The sequence below is a fragment of the Dryobates pubescens genome, chromosome 30 (assembly GCF_014839835.1).
Source record: "Dryobates pubescens isolate bDryPub1 chromosome 30, bDryPub1.pri, whole genome shotgun sequence".
Taxonomy (NCBI): domain Eukaryota; kingdom Metazoa; phylum Chordata; class Aves; order Piciformes; family Picidae; genus Dryobates; species Dryobates pubescens.
In genome coordinates this window covers 9,565,867-9,581,779 of record NC_071641.1, presented here as the reverse complement: position 1 = coordinate 9,581,779, position 15,913 = coordinate 9,565,867, and the positions used below count along the sequence as shown (strand labels likewise).

Here is a 15,913-nt window from a genome sequence, read left to right as displayed (position 1 = left end):
GCCACACTGCCAGCAGCAGTCTGTCCCTTTCTAGCTAGAGCCACACTGCCAGCAGCAGTCTGTCCCTCTCTAGAGCCACACTGCCTCCAGCAGCAGTCTGTCCCTCTCTAGAGCCACACTGCCAGCAGCAGTCTGTCCCTCTCCAGAGCCACACTGCCAGCAGCAGTCTGTCCCTTTCTAGCTAGAGCCACACTGCCAGCAGCAGTCTGTCCCTCTCTAGAGCCACACTGCCTCCAGCAGCAGTCTGTCCCTCTCTAGAGCCACACTGCCAGCAGCAGTCTGTCCCTCTCTAGAGCCACACTGCCAGCAGCAGTCTGTCCCTCTCTAGAGCCACACTGCCAGCAGCAGTCTGTCCCTCTCTAGAGCCACACTGCCAGCAGCAGTCTGTCCCTCTCTAGAGCCACACTGCCAGCAGCAGTCTGTCCCTCTCTAGAGCCACACTGCCAGCAGCAGTCTGTCCCTCTCCAGAGCCACACTGCCAGCAGCAGTCTGTCCCTCTCTAGAGCCACACTGCCAGCAGCAGTCTGTCCCTCTCTAGAGCCACACTGCCAGCAGCAGTCTGTCCCTCTCTAGAGCCACACTGCCAGCAGCAGTCTGTCCCTTTCTAGCTAGAGCCACACTGCCAGCAGCAGTCTGTCCCTCTCTAGAGCCACACTGCCTCCAGCAGCAGTCTGTCCCTCTCTAGAGCCACACTGCCAGCAGCAGTCTGTCCCTTTCTAGCTAGAGCCACACTGCCAGCAGCAGTCTGTCCCTCTCTAGAGCCACACTGCCAGCAGCAGTCTGTCCCTCTCTAGAGCCACACTGCCTCCAGCAGCAGTCTGTCCCTCTCTAGAGCCACACTGCCAGCAGCAGTCTGTCCCTTTCTAGCTAGAGCCACACTGCCAGCAGTGAGCTCTGCCTTCAGCCCCTGGCCGTGGAGCTGCTGCTGAGTGCATTCTGTCACTGCCAAGCTCCAGGGTTGGCAGTCAAGGAAGGATTAAGCTGCATGGACTGCTAGGAAGCTCCTCCCTGACTGCAGACCCTCCATTCAAACATTACCTCTCCCAAGCCCATTTTACCCCTGCCCTGCTCCTCCAGCAGGGAACTGCTGCTGCTGCTGCTGCTGCGGCTCTGGGGGGCAACGACCAAGAAACACAACCTGCTAATCCCTCAACTGCTGCTAGGCCCTTGTGAAAGTCTCCCACACTGCAATGCTCTGGAAGCATGTCCCCCTTCTGGCTCCCACTTGCTAGTAAGAGCCAGAAGGAAGCTTTTGAAGTGCAAAAGAAAGGTGACCTCAGCTCCAGAGCAGGGGCCTGAAGGGAAAACCTCAAGTACAAAAGCCACTACCAGAGTGAAGGCAATGACTCCACCTGCAAGAGCAGGGGTGGGTGGCTTGTGCCTCCAGAATTCAGCCCCAAGTGGAAAGAAGGAGGCTGACACCTGATTCCCAAGTGCAGATGTGGCAAGGCAGAGCAGCTGGATAGCTTCTCAGGAGGAAAGCTGCAGAGGAAGCAGCACAGGGCTCCAGGAGCCAGGCTCCAGGCTGCAGCCCTCGGCTCCCAGCAGCCTGCTGGCTGATGTGGGAGGATGAGCCAGGCCCTGGAGGCTGCACCCAGCTGCCAGCCACTTACCAAAGAGCTCAATGTAGACTTCCTGCAGGGTGTGGGCACTGCAGAACTGGTTCAGCTCATGGTGAATCTTGTTGAAGATCAAGGTCTTGTCGTAGTCGGCGGTGTAGTTCCGCACGATGTCGTACACTGGGGGAGGGAGAGAACGAGCAGAGGTCACCCCCCACTGCTGCCTGCAGGGCCCCCACCACAGAGCAACAGCTTGGAGTGGCAGGAGAGCACTGCAGCACTGCCACAGGGGCATGGGGCATCCCCAGGACTTGGCTGCTCTGCCCAGCTGTCAGTGAGGGGGAGGCGGGAGAAGAAGCTGCAGGTGTCCCCTGCAGCAGCACTACTGGGGGGTAGAGAAGCACAGTGCCAGAGGTGCTCAGCACCCCTCCTGGACACCCAGCAGCACTGCTGGGGGGGTAGAGAAGCACAGTGCCAGAGGTGCTCAGCACCCCTCCTGGACAGCCAGCAGCACTGCTGGGGGGGTAGAGAAGCACAGTGCCAGAGGTGCTCAGCACCCCTCCTGGACAGCCAGCAGCACTGCTGGGGGGGTAGAGAAGCACAGTGCCAGAGGTGCTCAGCACCCCTCCTGGACAGCCAGCAGCACTGCTGGGGGGGTAGAGAAGCACAGTGCCAGAGGTGCTCAGCACCCCTCCTGGACAGCCAGCAGCACTGCTGGGGGGGTAGAGAAGCACAGTGCCAGATGTGCTCAGCACCCCTCCTGAACACCCAGCACCCCTGGGCCCAGCATCATTGCTTTCCCAGGGGATACTGAAGTGGTCAGAGCCCCTGCCAGGAGTGCCAGGGTCTGTGCTCATGAGGCTTCCTCTGGGCTTCTAGAGGCAGCTTCACCTCTTCCTCCTCACTAAGAGGGTTGTCTGCAGCAGTCCAGGACCATACTGGGGGAGAGGTTGGACTGGGTGATCTTGAAGGTCTTTTCCAGCCTGGTTAAGTTCTGTGATATGGAATCACAGACTCCCAGAGCTGGCAGGGCTGGAAGGGACCCCAAGGCTCAGCCAGTGCCAACCCCCTGCCATGGGCAGGGACACCTCACACTGCAGCAGGTTGCTCACAGCCACCTCCAGCCTGGCTGCAAACACCTCCAGGCAGGAGGCTTCCACCACCTCCCTGGGCAACCTGGGCCAGGCTCTCACCACCCTCCTGGCCAACAACTTCTTCCTCACAGCCAATCTCAAGCTCCCCACTTCTCCTTTGGCTCCATCCCCCCAGTCCTATCCCTCCCTCACCCCCTCCCAAGTCCTTCCCCAGCTTGCTTGCAGCCCCCTGCAGCTCCTGGCAGGCCACCAGAAGCTCTCCTGGGAGCCTTCTCCTCTCCAGCCTGCACAAGCCCAACTCTCTCAGGCTGTCTGCAGAGCAGAGCAGCTCCAGCCCTCTGCTCCTCCTCCTGGCCCTTCTCTGGACCCCTTCCAGCCCCTCCAGAGCCTTCCTGTGCTGGGGGCTCCAGAACTGGACACAGTTCATGTAACTTTAGAGGGCAATGTAATTACAGCAAGATACACTGCATGACCCTGCTTTACCATCTGCACAAACACAGCAACCAGTAAAGCTTGTCCAGGACCTGAAGAGACACTGCCACAAAGGGGGGGAAAGCCTCATTCCCACCATTCCAACTTGAATTCACCCTCAGCAATGCACTGAGCTATGCTGCTGGAAAACTAAACCCAACTCTGAGTCTTTGGTCCAGTAGCTGGAGAAAGATGAAGGTCAAGAGGCTTTACCAGGTGTGATTTGCCTTTTCAGCTGTCCCAGGAGCTGAGCTGGCAAGGCCCTGTGGGCTATCTCTAGTTAATTTAGTCTCACAGGTGGTTTTCCTTTCACAAGACCACAGGCTCAGAGGATGTGAGGGGTTGGAAGGGAGCTCTGGAGAGCTTCCAGTTCCAGCCCCTGCCAGGGCAGGAGCAGAGAACCCAGCACAGGGCACACAGGAACACATCCAGACAGGGCTGCAAAGGCTCCACAGAAGGAGACTCCACAACCTCTCTGGGCAGCCTGCTCCAGGCCTCTGGGACACTTGGAGTGCAGAAGTTCCTCCTCATGCTGAGCTGCAGCCTCCTGTGCTGCAGAAACAGGATTGCTGCAGCATCCTTCACTGCACCTCTGCCAGGGCACTGCTATGGAGTGGTTCTCCTGTGAAATGCCCCAGATCCTGGAGCTCTCACAGTCTCACAGTATCACTAAGGTTGGAAGAGACCTTGAGGATCATCGAGTCCAACCTGGCACCACAGACCTCATGACTAGACCATGGCACCAAGTGCCACATCCAATCCCCTCTTGAACACCTCCAGGGATGGGGACTCCACCACCTCCCTGGGCAGCACATCCCAATGGCTAACAGCTCTCTCTGGGAAGAACTTTCTCCTCACTTCAAGTCTAAACCTCCCCTGGCACAGCTTGAGACTGTGTCCTCTTGTTCTGGTGCTGGTTGCCTGGGAGAAGAGACCAACCCCCACCTGGCTACAATCACCTTTCAGGGAGTTGTAGAGGGCAATGAGGTCTCCCCTGAGCCTCCTCTTCTGCAGGCTAAGCAACCCCAGCTCCCTCAGCCTCTCCTCACAGGGCTGTGCTCAAGGCCTCTCCCCAGCCTTGTTGCCCTTCTCTGGACACCTTCAAGTCTCTCAATGTCCTTCCTAAACTGAGGGGCCCAGAACTGGACACAGCACTCAAGGTGTGGCCTAAGCAGTTCCTGTGTGAGCTGCCCTGGGTGACCCTGCTCTGGCAGGGAGGGGTGGGCAGGATGATCTCTAGAGGTCCCTTCCAGCCCAGGAATGGGAATGGCTCTGTGATTCTGTCATTCCTCACATCCCTGCATGCAGAGGGCAGCAGCAATCCCAGAGCCATTCCTCACATCCCTGCATGCAGAGGGCAGAGGCAATCCCAGAGCCATTCCTCACATCCCTGCATGCAGAGGGCAGCAGCAATCCCAGAGCCATTCCTCACATCCCTGCATGCAGAGGGCAGGGGCAATCCCAGAGCCATTCCTCACATCCCTGCATGCAGAGGGCAGAGGCAATCCCAGAGCCAATCCTCACATCCCTGCATGCAGAGGGCAGCAGCAATCCCAGAGCCATTCCTCACATCCCTGCATGCAGAGGGCAGCAGCAATCCCAGAGCCATTCCTCACATCCCTGCATGCAGAGGGCAGCAGCAATCCCAGAGCCAATCCTCACATCCCTGCATGCAGAGGGCAGAGGCAATCCCAGAGCCAATCCTCACATCCCTGCATGCAGAGGGCAGCAGCAATCCCAGAGCCAATCCTCACATCCCTGCATGCAGAGGGCAGAGGCAATCCCAGAGCCAATCCTCACATCCCTGCATGCAGAGGGCAGCAGCAATCCCAGAGCCAATCCTCACATCCCTGCATGCAGAGGGCAGCAGCAATCCCAGAGCCAATCCTCACATCCCTGCATGCAGAGGGCAGCAGCAATCCCAGAGCCAATCCTCACATCCCTGCATGCAGAGGGCAGCAGCAATCCCAGAGCCAATCCTCACATCCCTGCATGCAGAGGGCAGAGGCAATCCCAGAGCCAATCCTCACATCCCTGCATGCAGAGGGCAGCAGCAATCCCAGAGCCATTCCTCACATCCCTGCATGCAGAGGGCAGCAGCAATCCCAGAGCCATTCCTCACATCCCTGCATGCAGAGGGCAGGGGCAATCCCAGAGCCATTCCTCACATCCCTGCATGCAGAGGGCAGAGGCAATCCCAGAGCCAATCCTCACATCCCTGCATGCAGAGGGCAGCAGCAATCCCAGAGCCATTCCTCACATCCCTGCATGCAGAGGGCAGAGGCAATCCCAGAGCCATTCCTCACATCCCTGCATGCAGAGGGCAGCAGCAATCCCAGAGCCAATCCTCACATCCCTGCATGCAGAGGGCAGAGGCAATCCCAGAGCCATTCCTCACATCCCTGCATGCAGAGGGCAGAGGCAATCCCAGAGCCATTCCTCACATCCCTGCATGCAGAGGGCAGAGGCAATCCCAGAGCCATTCCTCACATCCCTGCATGCAGAGGGCAGAGGCAATCCCAGAGCCATTCCTCACATCCCTGCATGCAGAGGGCAGCAGCAATCCCAGAGCCATTCCTCACATCCCTGCATGCAGAGGGCAGAGGCAATCCCAGAGCCAATCCTCACATCCCTGCATGCAGAGGGCAGCAGCAATCCCAGAGCCATTCCTCACATCCCTGCATGCAGAGGGCAGAGGCAATCCCAGAGCTGAGCTCTGAGGCTCTGTGGCTCGCAGATGAGCTGCAGGTGCTGCTGAAACTTAAGTGCCAGGGTGCTAGGAACTACGAGGCTAACAGAGCAGAGGAACTGGGAGCCTTGCAAAGCAAGACAGAGGGTGAGTGAAGGCAGGGAGATGAGAGGAGGCAGCAGCCCCAGGCTGGGGGGTACCTGCATAGGGAGCCAGCTTGTTCACCACCTCGATGCGGTCGATGTAGATCATGACGCCGCCGCTGCAGGGGAAGAGGAGCAGGAACAAGGAATGGTTACACAGAGCCACAGAATGCTGGGGGCTGGAAGAGCAGCCAGTCTAACCCCCCTGCTAGAGCAGGATCACCTTTCAGGGTCCTCCTCTGCAAGCTCCAGAGCCCTCAGCTCCCTCAGGCTCTGCTCCTGAGGAAGAGCTTCCCCTGCCTGCAGCAGCTCTGTGCCTCTGCCATGGACTCTCTCAAGCACTTCCCTGAGCTCCTTCCTGACCTGAGGGGCCCAGAGCTGGACACAAGATTCCAGCTGTGGCCTCAGCAGGGCAGAGCAGAGGGGCAGCAGAACCTCTCTCACCTCCTCCCCACAGCCCTTCTCATGCAGCCCAGGAGGCCCTTGGCCTTCTTGGCCACCACAGCTCATTGCTGGCTCCTGCTCAGCCTCCCATCCCCCAGCACCCCCAGCTCCTTGTGCCCTTCCCTGCTCTCCAGCAGCTCAGTGCCCAACCTCTCCTGCTGCCTGGGCTTCTTCTTCCCCAGCTGCCAGACCCTGCCCTTGCCCTTGGTGGCTTTCATTGCCTTGCTCCCTGCCCAGCTCTCAGCCTGCCCAGCTCTGGCTGGCAGCACAGCCTGAGGGCTGTCACCACTGCTGCCAGGTTGGTGCCAGCAGCAAACCTGCTGCCAGTGCCCTCTGTGCCCTCAGCCAGGTCACTGAGGAGCAGACTGAAGAGCTCTGGTCCCAGGGCTGAGGCCTGAGGGACTCCACTGGACACAGGCCTCCAGCCAGGCTCTGTCCCACTGACCACAGCTCTCTGACTTCTGTCCTTCAGGCAGCTCCCATCCACCTCCCTGCCCAGCCCCCAGAGCACACTGCCTGCCTGCAGCTGGGAGGATGCTGTGGGAGCCTGAGACAATGCTGCACTGAAATCAGGATCATAGAGCCACAGAATCAAGCAGGCTGGAAAAGGCCTCAGAGAGCATCAGGTCCAACCTGTGACCTAACACCCAACACCTCCTGACAACTAAACCATGGCTCCCAGTGCCACATCCACTGCTGTGGGTGTCAAATCTTCCCTGAGATCAAGACAAACCACATCCACAGCTCTGCCAGCATCCATCCACCTGCTTATGTGCTCATCAAAGGCTGTCAGGTTGGTCAGACATGACTTCCCCTTGGTAAAACCTGACTCCTCCTGATGACCCTCTTGTCCTTGACATGCCTGAGGACAGCACCAAGGATCAGTTGCTCCACTACCTTTCCAGGGCTGGAGGTGAGGCTGACAGCTCTAACAGTTCCCTGGGTAATTGCCTTGGCTCTTAACAGTGCTCCACTAAACAAAGTCATCCTTAACCCCCTTTCACTCAACTCTGAACAATTCTGAGGTGCAATCAGGTGGCAGCAAACCCCAGCTCCATGCAGGCTGCTCCCTCTCTGCAGGCTCCAGCAAGCCTGCAGAGTGCTTTTGCTGCACCTCACCCCATACTTAGCCAGCAAGGGCAAAAGGTTTTTCAACAGGGATGTGGCTGGGAGGCTCCCAGAGGCCTGGAGCAGGCTGCCCAGAGAGGTTGTGGAGTCTCCTTCTCTGGAAGTGTTCCTGTGTGCCCTGCCCTGGCAGGGGGGTTGGACTGGATGATCTCCAGGGATTCCTTCCAGCCCCTGACACTCTGTGATGCTCCAGACACCTCATTAGAAGCAGCCTGTAGGCAATTGTCTCCCCCAGAGGCTGCAGGGTGAGCAGAGGAGAGAGGGAATCAGGGACAGGGCTTAATCCCAGCCTGTTCTGCTCCTCCTGCTGTGGCTTTTAGTAGCTCACACCCACCCCTGGCTACCTGCAAGGCTGGGGAACAGCACAAACTCCCCAGCCCATTAAAAACCCAAACCCTTCAACAGCTCCTCAGTCTCTCAGAGCATATTTAAAGCACAGCTCCCCTGCAAGCTCCTCCTCAGGGCAAAGGCAAATCACAAAGCAGCAGCAGCAGCTGTAGCAGAGAGTGTTCAGAGACAACTGGCTCCCAGAAGCAGGCCTCCTACCTCTCCCAACCCTCTCTGGTGGTTTAATTCCAACACATTGCCCTTGACAAACTCAGTTTCCTCCTCTGCAGATGTTAAATCTCTGGCAGCTGAAAGGTCAAGCCTCCAGCAACCCTACCCCCACAACCCCATCTGCCCTCTCTGGTCTGCAAAGCTGCCTGGCCATGGCAAGCTAGGAGCCTCAGTTCCCCCAGCTCAGCCTCCCTGTCCCCAGGGGAGGGGAGAAGGGAAGGGAGAAGGGAAGGGAAGGGAGAAGGGAAGGGAGAAGGGAAGGGAAGGGAGAAGGGAAGGGAGAAGGGAAGGGAGAAGGGAAGGGAAGGGAGAAGGGAAGGGAGAAGGGAAGGGAGAAGGGAAGGGAGAAGGGAAGGGAGAAGGGAAGGGAGAAGGGAAGGGAAGGGAGAAGGGAAGGGAAGGGAGAAGGGAAGGGAAGGGAGAAGGGAAGGGAAGGGAGAAGGGAAGGGAAGGGAGAAGGGAAGGGAAGGGAGAAGGGAAGGGAAGGGAGAAGGGAAGGGAGAAGGGAAGGGAGAAGGGAAGGGAGAAGGGAAGGGAGAAGGGAAGGGAGAAGGGAAGGGAGAAGGGAAGGGAAGGGAGAAGGGAAGGGAGAAGGGAAGGGAAGGGAGAAGGGAAGGGAGAAGGGAAGGGAGAAGGGAAGGGAGAAGGGAAGGGAGAAGGGAAGGGAGAAGGGAAGGGAGAAGGGAAGGGAGAAGGGAAGGGAGAAGGGAAGGGAGAAGGGAAGGGAAGGGAGAAGGGAAGGGAGAAGGGAAGGGAAGGGAGAAGGGAAGGGAAGGGAGAAGGGAAGGGAAGGGAGAAGGGAAGGGAGAAGGGAAGGGAGAAGGGAAGGGAGAAGGGAAGGGAGAAGGGAAGGGAGAAGGGAAGGGAGAAGGGAAGGGAAGGGAGAAGGGAAGGGAAGGGAGAAGGGAAGGGAAGGGAGAAGGGAAGGGAGAAGGGAAGGGAGAAGGGAAGGGAGAAGGGAAGGGAGAAGGGAAGGGAGAAGGGAAGGGAGAAGGGAAGGGAGAAGGGAAGGGAGAAGGGAAGGGAAGGGAGAAGGGAAGGGAAGGGAGAAGGGAAGGGAAGGGAGAAGGGAAGGGAAGGGAGAAGGGAAGGGAAGGGAGAAGGGAAGGGAAGGGAGAAGGGAAGGGAAGGGAGAAGGGAAGGGAAGGGGGAAGGGAAGGGAAGGGGGAAGGGAAGGGAAGGGGGAAGGGAAGGGGGAAGGGAAGGGGCACGGGAAGGGTGAAGGGAAGGGGGAAGGGAAGGGAGAAGGGAAGGGGGAAGGGAAGGGGGAAGGGAAGGGGGAAGGGAAGGGGGAAGGGAAGGGGGAAGGGAAGGGGGAAGGGAAGGGGGAAGGGAAGGGGGAAGGGAAGGGGGAAGGGAAGGGGGAAGGGAAGGGGGAAGGGAAGGGGGAAGGGAAGGGGGAAGGGAAGGGGGAAGGGAAGGGGGAAGGGAAGGGGGAAGGGAAGGGGGAAGGGAAGGGGTAAGGGAAGGGGAAGGGAAGGGGGACGGGAAGGGGGAAGGGAAGGGGGAAGGGAAGGGGGAAGGGAAGGGAGCAGGCGGGAAGGGGGAAGGGAAGGGGGAAGGGAAGGGGGAAGGGAAGGGGGAAGGGAAGGGGGAAGGGAAGGGGGAAGGGAAGGGGGAAGGGAAGGGGGAAGGGAAGGGGAAGGGAAGGGGGAAGGGAAGGGGGAAGGGAAGGGGGAAGGGAAGGGGGAAGGGAAGGGGGAAGGGAAGGGGGAAGGGAAGGGGAAGGGAAGGGGGAAGGGAAGGGGGAAGGGAAGGGGGAAGGGAAGGGGGAAGGGAAGGGGAGGGGAAGGGAAGGGAGGGGGAAGGGAGAAGGGAAGGGAAGGGAGAAGGGAAGGGAAGGGAGAAGGGAAGGGAAGGGAATAGAATACAATACACCAGGTTGGAAAGGACCTTGGAGATCATCAAGTCCAGCCTATCCCCCAGCACCATCTGATCAACCAAACCATGGCACCAAGGGCCTCATCCAGGCTCTTCCTGAACACCTCCAGGGATAGGGACTCCACCACCTCCCTGGGCAGCACATCCCAAGGGCCAACAACTCTCTATGGGAGGAACTTTCTCCTCACCTTCAACCTAAACCTGCAGCCAGGCACCAGTGCTGTGCCCCAGGGATCAGTGCTGGGCCCCAGCCTGGTCAATCTCTTTATTGATGATCTGCAGGAGGGGATGGAGGCCATCAGCAGGAAATTTGCAGCTGACACCCAGCTGGGGGCAGGAGCTGAGCTGTCAGAGGGTAGGAGAGCTCTGCAGAGGGACCTTGCCAGGCTGGGCAGATGGGCAGAGGCCAACAGGATGGCACTGAACAAGTCCCAGTGCCAGGGGCTGCACATTGGCCACAGCAACCCCAGGCAGTGCTACAGGCTGGGGACAGAGTGGCTGAGAGCAGCCAGGCAGAGAGGGACCTGGGGGTGGTGGTGGACAGCAGCTGAACAGGAGCCAGCAGTGTGCCCAGGGGGCCAAGAAGGCCAAGGGCATCCTGGCCTGCAGCAGGAAGAGTGTGGCCAGCAGGAGCAGGGAAGTCCTTGTGCCCTGTGCTCAGCACTGCTTAGGCCACACCTTGAGTCCTGTGTCCAGTTCTGGGCTCCTCAGGTTAGGAAAGAGGTTGAGCTGCTGGAAGGTGTCCAGAGAAGGGCAACAAAGCTGGGGAGGGGTCTGGGGCACAGCCCTGTGAGGAGAGGCTGAGGGAGCTGGGGTTGCTTAGCCTGCAGAAGAGGAGGCTCAGGGGAGACCTTCTTGCTCTCTCCAACTCCCTGCAGGGAGGTTGCAGCCAGGTGGGGGTTGGTCTCTGCTCCCAGGCAAGCAGCACCAGAACAAGAGGACACAGTCTCAGGCTGTGCCAGGGGAGGTTCAGGCTGGGTGTTAGGAAGAAATTCTTCCCAGCAAGAGAGATTGGCCTTTGGGAAGTGCTGCCCAGGGAGGTGGTGGAGTCCCCATCCCTGGAGGTGTTCAAGAGGGGATTGGATGTGGCATTGGAGCCATGGTTTAGCTGTCAGGAGGTGTTGGGTGACAGCTTGGACCTGATGAGCTCTGAGGCCTTTTCCAGCCTGGTTGATTCTGTGACTCTGTGATGTACTCCACTTGTGTAAATGTAATCTTCTGTTGCTTCCCAGTCCTGAGGCAGTGTGGTGAAATACTCCTTAGGGTAGACTTCCCTTTGCTTGGGGTGCAAACCCAAGCCACAACACTCTTCAAGCCAGTGCTTGGGAATACTTTGCTCCTCTATAAGCAGCATATTGAAGCCATTTTCCACCACTTTCTCAGTGGTCAGCAGAGTGGCTGTGAGGAAAACTGCAGGACAGTCCCAGGAAGGAGAAGGGCAGACACCCAAAGAGCTCAGAGCAGAAAGGTTCTACCTGCTGTAATTACACAGGTTGGGTTTCAGAGGTGACAGATGTTTCAGGAAGGACAGGGCCTGGGCACAAAATATTTCCACATCCCAGGATGGGAGGGGTTGGAAGGGAGCTCTGGAGAGCTGCCAGTGCCAGCCCCTGCCAGAGCAGGAGCAGAGAACCCAGCACAGGGCACACAGGAACACAGCCAGACAGGGCTGCAAAGGTTCCACAACCTCTCTGGGCAGCCTGCTCCAGGCCTCTGGCAGCCTCCCAGGCAAGAAGTTCCTCCTCATGCTGAGCTGCAACCTCCTGGCCTGCACTTTCCATCCCTTGCCCCTTGGCCTATGGCAGGGCACAGTGAGCAGAGCCTGGCCCTGGCCCTTCCTGCCTGACCCCCAGCCCTCAGCTCTTGAGAGACATTGCTCAGATCCCTCTCAGCCTTCTCCTCTCCACACTCAGCAGCCCCAGGGCTCTCAGCCTCTGCTCAGCAGCAGTGCTCCAGGCCCTTCAGCATTCTTGCAGCCCTCCCTTGGCCTCTCCCCAGCAGATCCCTGTCCCTCCTGAGCTGGGGAGCCCAGAGCTGGCTGCAAGATTGCAGCTGGGGCCTCAGCAGGGCAGAGCAGAGGGGGAGGAGAAGCTCCTTGGCTCTGCTGGCCACACTCTGCTGAGTGCAGCCCAGGAGCCCCTTGGCCTTCTTGGCCCCCAGGGCACATTGCTGTGCCCTGCAGAACTTGCTGCCCCCCAGCACTCCCAGGTGCTTCTCCTTGGGGCTGCTCTCCAGCAGATCCCCTCCCAGCCTGTGCTGCTGCAGGTTATTCTTCCTGCCCAGCTGCAGGGCTCTGCTCTCATCCTTGCTGAGCCTCAGGAGGTTCCTCCCTGCCCAGCTCTCAGCCCATCCAAGGCTCATCCAATGGCCTCAGAACCCCAGGGTGTCTCTCCAAAGCCTCCCAGTTTGGTATCATCAGCAATCTTGTTGAGCAGACTCTCATCCAGATCTCAGTGCTATAAATGGGAGCAGATGAAGCAGAAATTTGGGATGGGACCAGGCACACCACCACTGGGAAGCTTCCTAATGCAGCTGAGGATATGCTAAACCTGAGTTTGGTGGAAGGGAAACTCAGGCTTCAAACCCCAGTGGTTTCATTTAGAATCACAGAGCTGGCAGGGCTGGAAGGGAGCTCAAGGCTCAGCCAGTGCCAACCCCCTGCCATGGGCAGGGACACCTCACACTGCAGCAGGTTGCTCACAGCCACCTCCAGCCTGGCTGCAAACACCTCCAGGCAGGAGGCTTCCACCACCTCCCTGGGCAACCTGGGCCAGGCTCTCACCACCCTCCTGGCCAACAACTTCTTCCTCACAGCCAATCTCAAGCTCCCCACTTCTACTTTGGCTCCATCCCCCCCAGTCCTATCCCTCCCTCACCCCCTCCCAAGTCCCTCCCCAGCTTGCTTGCAGCCCCCTGCAGCTCCTGGCAGGCCACCAGAAGCTCTCCTGGAAGCCTTCTCCTCTCCAGCCTGCACAAGCCCAACTCTCTCAGGCTGTCTGCAGAGCAGAGCAGCTCCAGCCCTCTGCTCCTCCTCCTGGCCCTGCTCTGGACACCTTCCAGAGATGGAAAGTGTTTAGGGCCTGTCCCTGTAATGCAGTTGGAGGTGGGAGAGGGACATTCCAGGCCTGGTCCATCTGTTGTGTATCAGCCAGTGTTTTCTGCTGGCAGTGTGGATTGACAGCTTCAGCCTGGAGCAGGCTTAGGCTTTGGCTTCCAACTGCAGCACACTGAAAGGCTCCTGCAGCAACACCTGAGAAGTGGACAGAGATACTGGGACCTTTGGTCTGAGGGATCACCAATGATTAACCAGGAGGCTGCTCCACCCCTTCAGCCTAACTCACTGCTCAGGGTTTCAAAGCACATTCACAGCCTGTGACTTCACAGCCACCTGGTTGCACAACTGAAGCCTGCAGCCCTGAAATGCAACTGGAGTGCACTGAGCAAACAGCCCAGAATGAAGCTCAACCATTCAGCTCCTGAGTCACAGCATGGCCAAGGCTGGCAGGCACCTTTGGAGCTCATCTTGCCCAACCTCCCTGCTCAAGCAAGGTCAAAGCAGCACAGATGAACATCTAGAATCACAGAATCAAGCAGGCTGGAAAAGACCTCAGAGATCATCAGGTCCAACCTAGGACCTAATACCCAGCACCTCCTGACAGCTAAACCATGGCTCCAAGTGCCACATCCGATCCCCTCTTGAACACCTCCAGGGATGGGGACTCCACCACCTCCCTGGGCAGCACATCCCAAGGCCCTAAACCTCCCCTGGCACAGCTGGAGACTGTGTCCTCTTGTTCTGGTGCTGGGTGCCTGGGAGAAGAGACCAACCCCCACCTGGCTACAACCTCCCTGCAGGGAGTTGCAGAGAGCAAGAAGGTCTCCCCTGAGCCTCCTCTTCTGCAGGCTAAGCAACCCCAGCTCCCTCAGCCTCTCCTCACAGGGCTGTGCCCCAGACCCCTCCCCAGCTCTGTTGCCCTTCTCTGGACACCTTCCAGCAGCTCAACCTCTTTCCTAACCTGAGGAGCCCAGAGCTGGACACAGGACTCAAGGTGTGGCCTAAGCAGTGCTGAGTCCAGGGGCACAATGACCTCCCTGCTCCTGCTGGCCACACTCTTCCTGCTGCAGGCCAGGATGCCCTTGGCCTTCTTGGCCCCCTGGGCACACTGCAGGCTCCTGTTCAGCTGCTCTCCTCCAGTACTCCACAGTATTTCTGTTTAAAAGACCAAAAGGGCAGCATGACTTGGCTGGTGGCAAACAACAACCACAACATGGAAAGGATTCCTCCTTGCTCATTCTCACTCTCTCTTCACCTCAGATGACAGAGCAGTGCCACTGAGCACAGACTCACAGAATGGGTTGGGTTGGAAGGGACCTCAAAGCTCATCCAGCTCCAAGCCCCTGCCATGGGCAGGGACACCTCCCACCAGCCCAGGCTGCTCAGGGCCTCATCCAGCCTGGCCTTCAACACTGCCAGGGTTGCAGCCTCCACAGCTTCTCTGGGCAGCCTCTTCCAGGGCCTCACCACCCTCCTGGGGAAGAATTTCCTACTAAAGCTGGATTCAAATCCAGCTTCTTCCTGCTTGGAGCCATCACCCCTTGTCCTGTCACTGAGAGCCTTTGTCCCTCTCCAGCTCTCCTGTAGCCCCCTCCCAATACTGCCAGACTGCCCTCAAGTCTTCTCTAGGCTGGCCAAGCCCAGCTCTCCCAGCCTGCCCTCACAGCAGAGAGGTTTTGCAGCCCTTGGATCATTTGAGTGGCCTCCTCTGGCTGCTCCCAAAGGATTCTAGAAAGCTCATTTCCTTGAGCTGCTTTTGGAATGAGCCAGCTCCCAGCAGGAGGCTTTGCCCTCCCCACTGACTTTTACCCACTGCTGGGCTCAGCACTTTCCTCAGCCACAAGCTCCAGGACAGAGACAGCAGAAAGCAGAGAGCAGCAGGCAATGGTCTGTGAGAAGCAGTGAGGGAAGACCCCAGGAAAAATCAGAAGGCTGTCCCTGACAATGCAAATCCCCTCTGAACATCAGTGCCAGTGGAAGCAAGAACTCCTTCCCATGCATGTGCACAGGCTCACAGGATGGTAGAGGCTGGAAGGGAGCTCTGGAGAGCTGCCAGTGCCAGCCCCTGCCAGAGCAGCAGCAGAGAACCCAGCACAGGGCACACAGGAACACATCCAGACAGGGCTGCAAAGGCTCCACAGAAGGAGACTCCACAACCTCTCTGGGCAGCCTGCTCCAGGCCTCTGGGAGCCTCCCAGGCAAGAAGTTCCTCCTCATGCTGAGCTGCAACCTGCTGGCCTGCACTTTCCATCCCTTGCCCCTTGGCCTATGGCAGGGCACAGTGAGCAGAGCCTGGCCCTGGCCCTTCCTGCCTGCCCCCCAGCCCTCACACACAGTCATGTATGCACCCACAGGTGAGGGACTATCAGCACAGCCCAGCTCCATCTCTTGCTTGGCTGGAGGTCACCACGGCAGGGGACGCAACACAGCCCCTGCTGCTGGTTTGTTTAGGGCATGTCCCTTTGCCTCTGCTGTCACAGCAGTGTGGAGTGACAGGCTGCACACCACACAGCAGACTGCATCTGCTCAGCAGCAGGAGAAGCACAAGGGAACAACATACCTGGTCCCACAGGGCACGTTCTTCACTTCATCAGTCTGCAACGTGGTCTGAAACAAAAGGACAAAGCCACTCACTCTCCATTCCCAGGAAGAGGAACTGGCCCCTGGGAAGTGCTGCCCAGGGAGGTGGTGGAGGCCCCATCCCTGCAGGTGTTCAAGAAAGGCTTGGATGTGGCACTTGGAGCCATGGGTTAGCTGTCAGGAGGTGTTGGGTGACAGGTTGGACTTGATGAGCTCTGAGGTCTTTTCCAACCTGGTTGAATCTGTGGCCCTGTGGTTTCTTCCACAGCCATTACATAGGGGCACAGAGCCAAAACCAGGTTCTCTGCCTC

General features: G+C 58.6%; 1 protein-coding gene across 3 annotated transcripts in view; it reads right to left on the bottom strand.

The window, feature by feature from the left end:
• Positions 1-15,913, bottom strand: part of ERLIN1 (ER lipid raft associated 1) — a 34,412-nt gene that overhangs the window by 14,185 nt on the left and 4,314 nt on the right. For 2 of the 3 annotated variants that reach the window (XM_054174669.1, XM_054174668.1), the window contains exons 3-5: positions 15,583-15,629; positions 6,014-6,075; positions 1,614-1,739 (exon numbers count right to left, since the gene is read on the bottom strand). In XM_054174669.1, the coding sequence (XP_054030644.1) occupies positions 1,614-1,739; positions 6,014-6,065 (178 nt within the window). In that variant the 5' untranslated portion in view covers positions 6,066-6,075; positions 15,583-15,629. The remainder of the gene's footprint in view (positions 1-1,613; positions 1,740-6,013; positions 6,076-15,582; positions 15,630-15,913) is intronic. The other variant, XM_054174670.1, reaches the window with a different exon arrangement.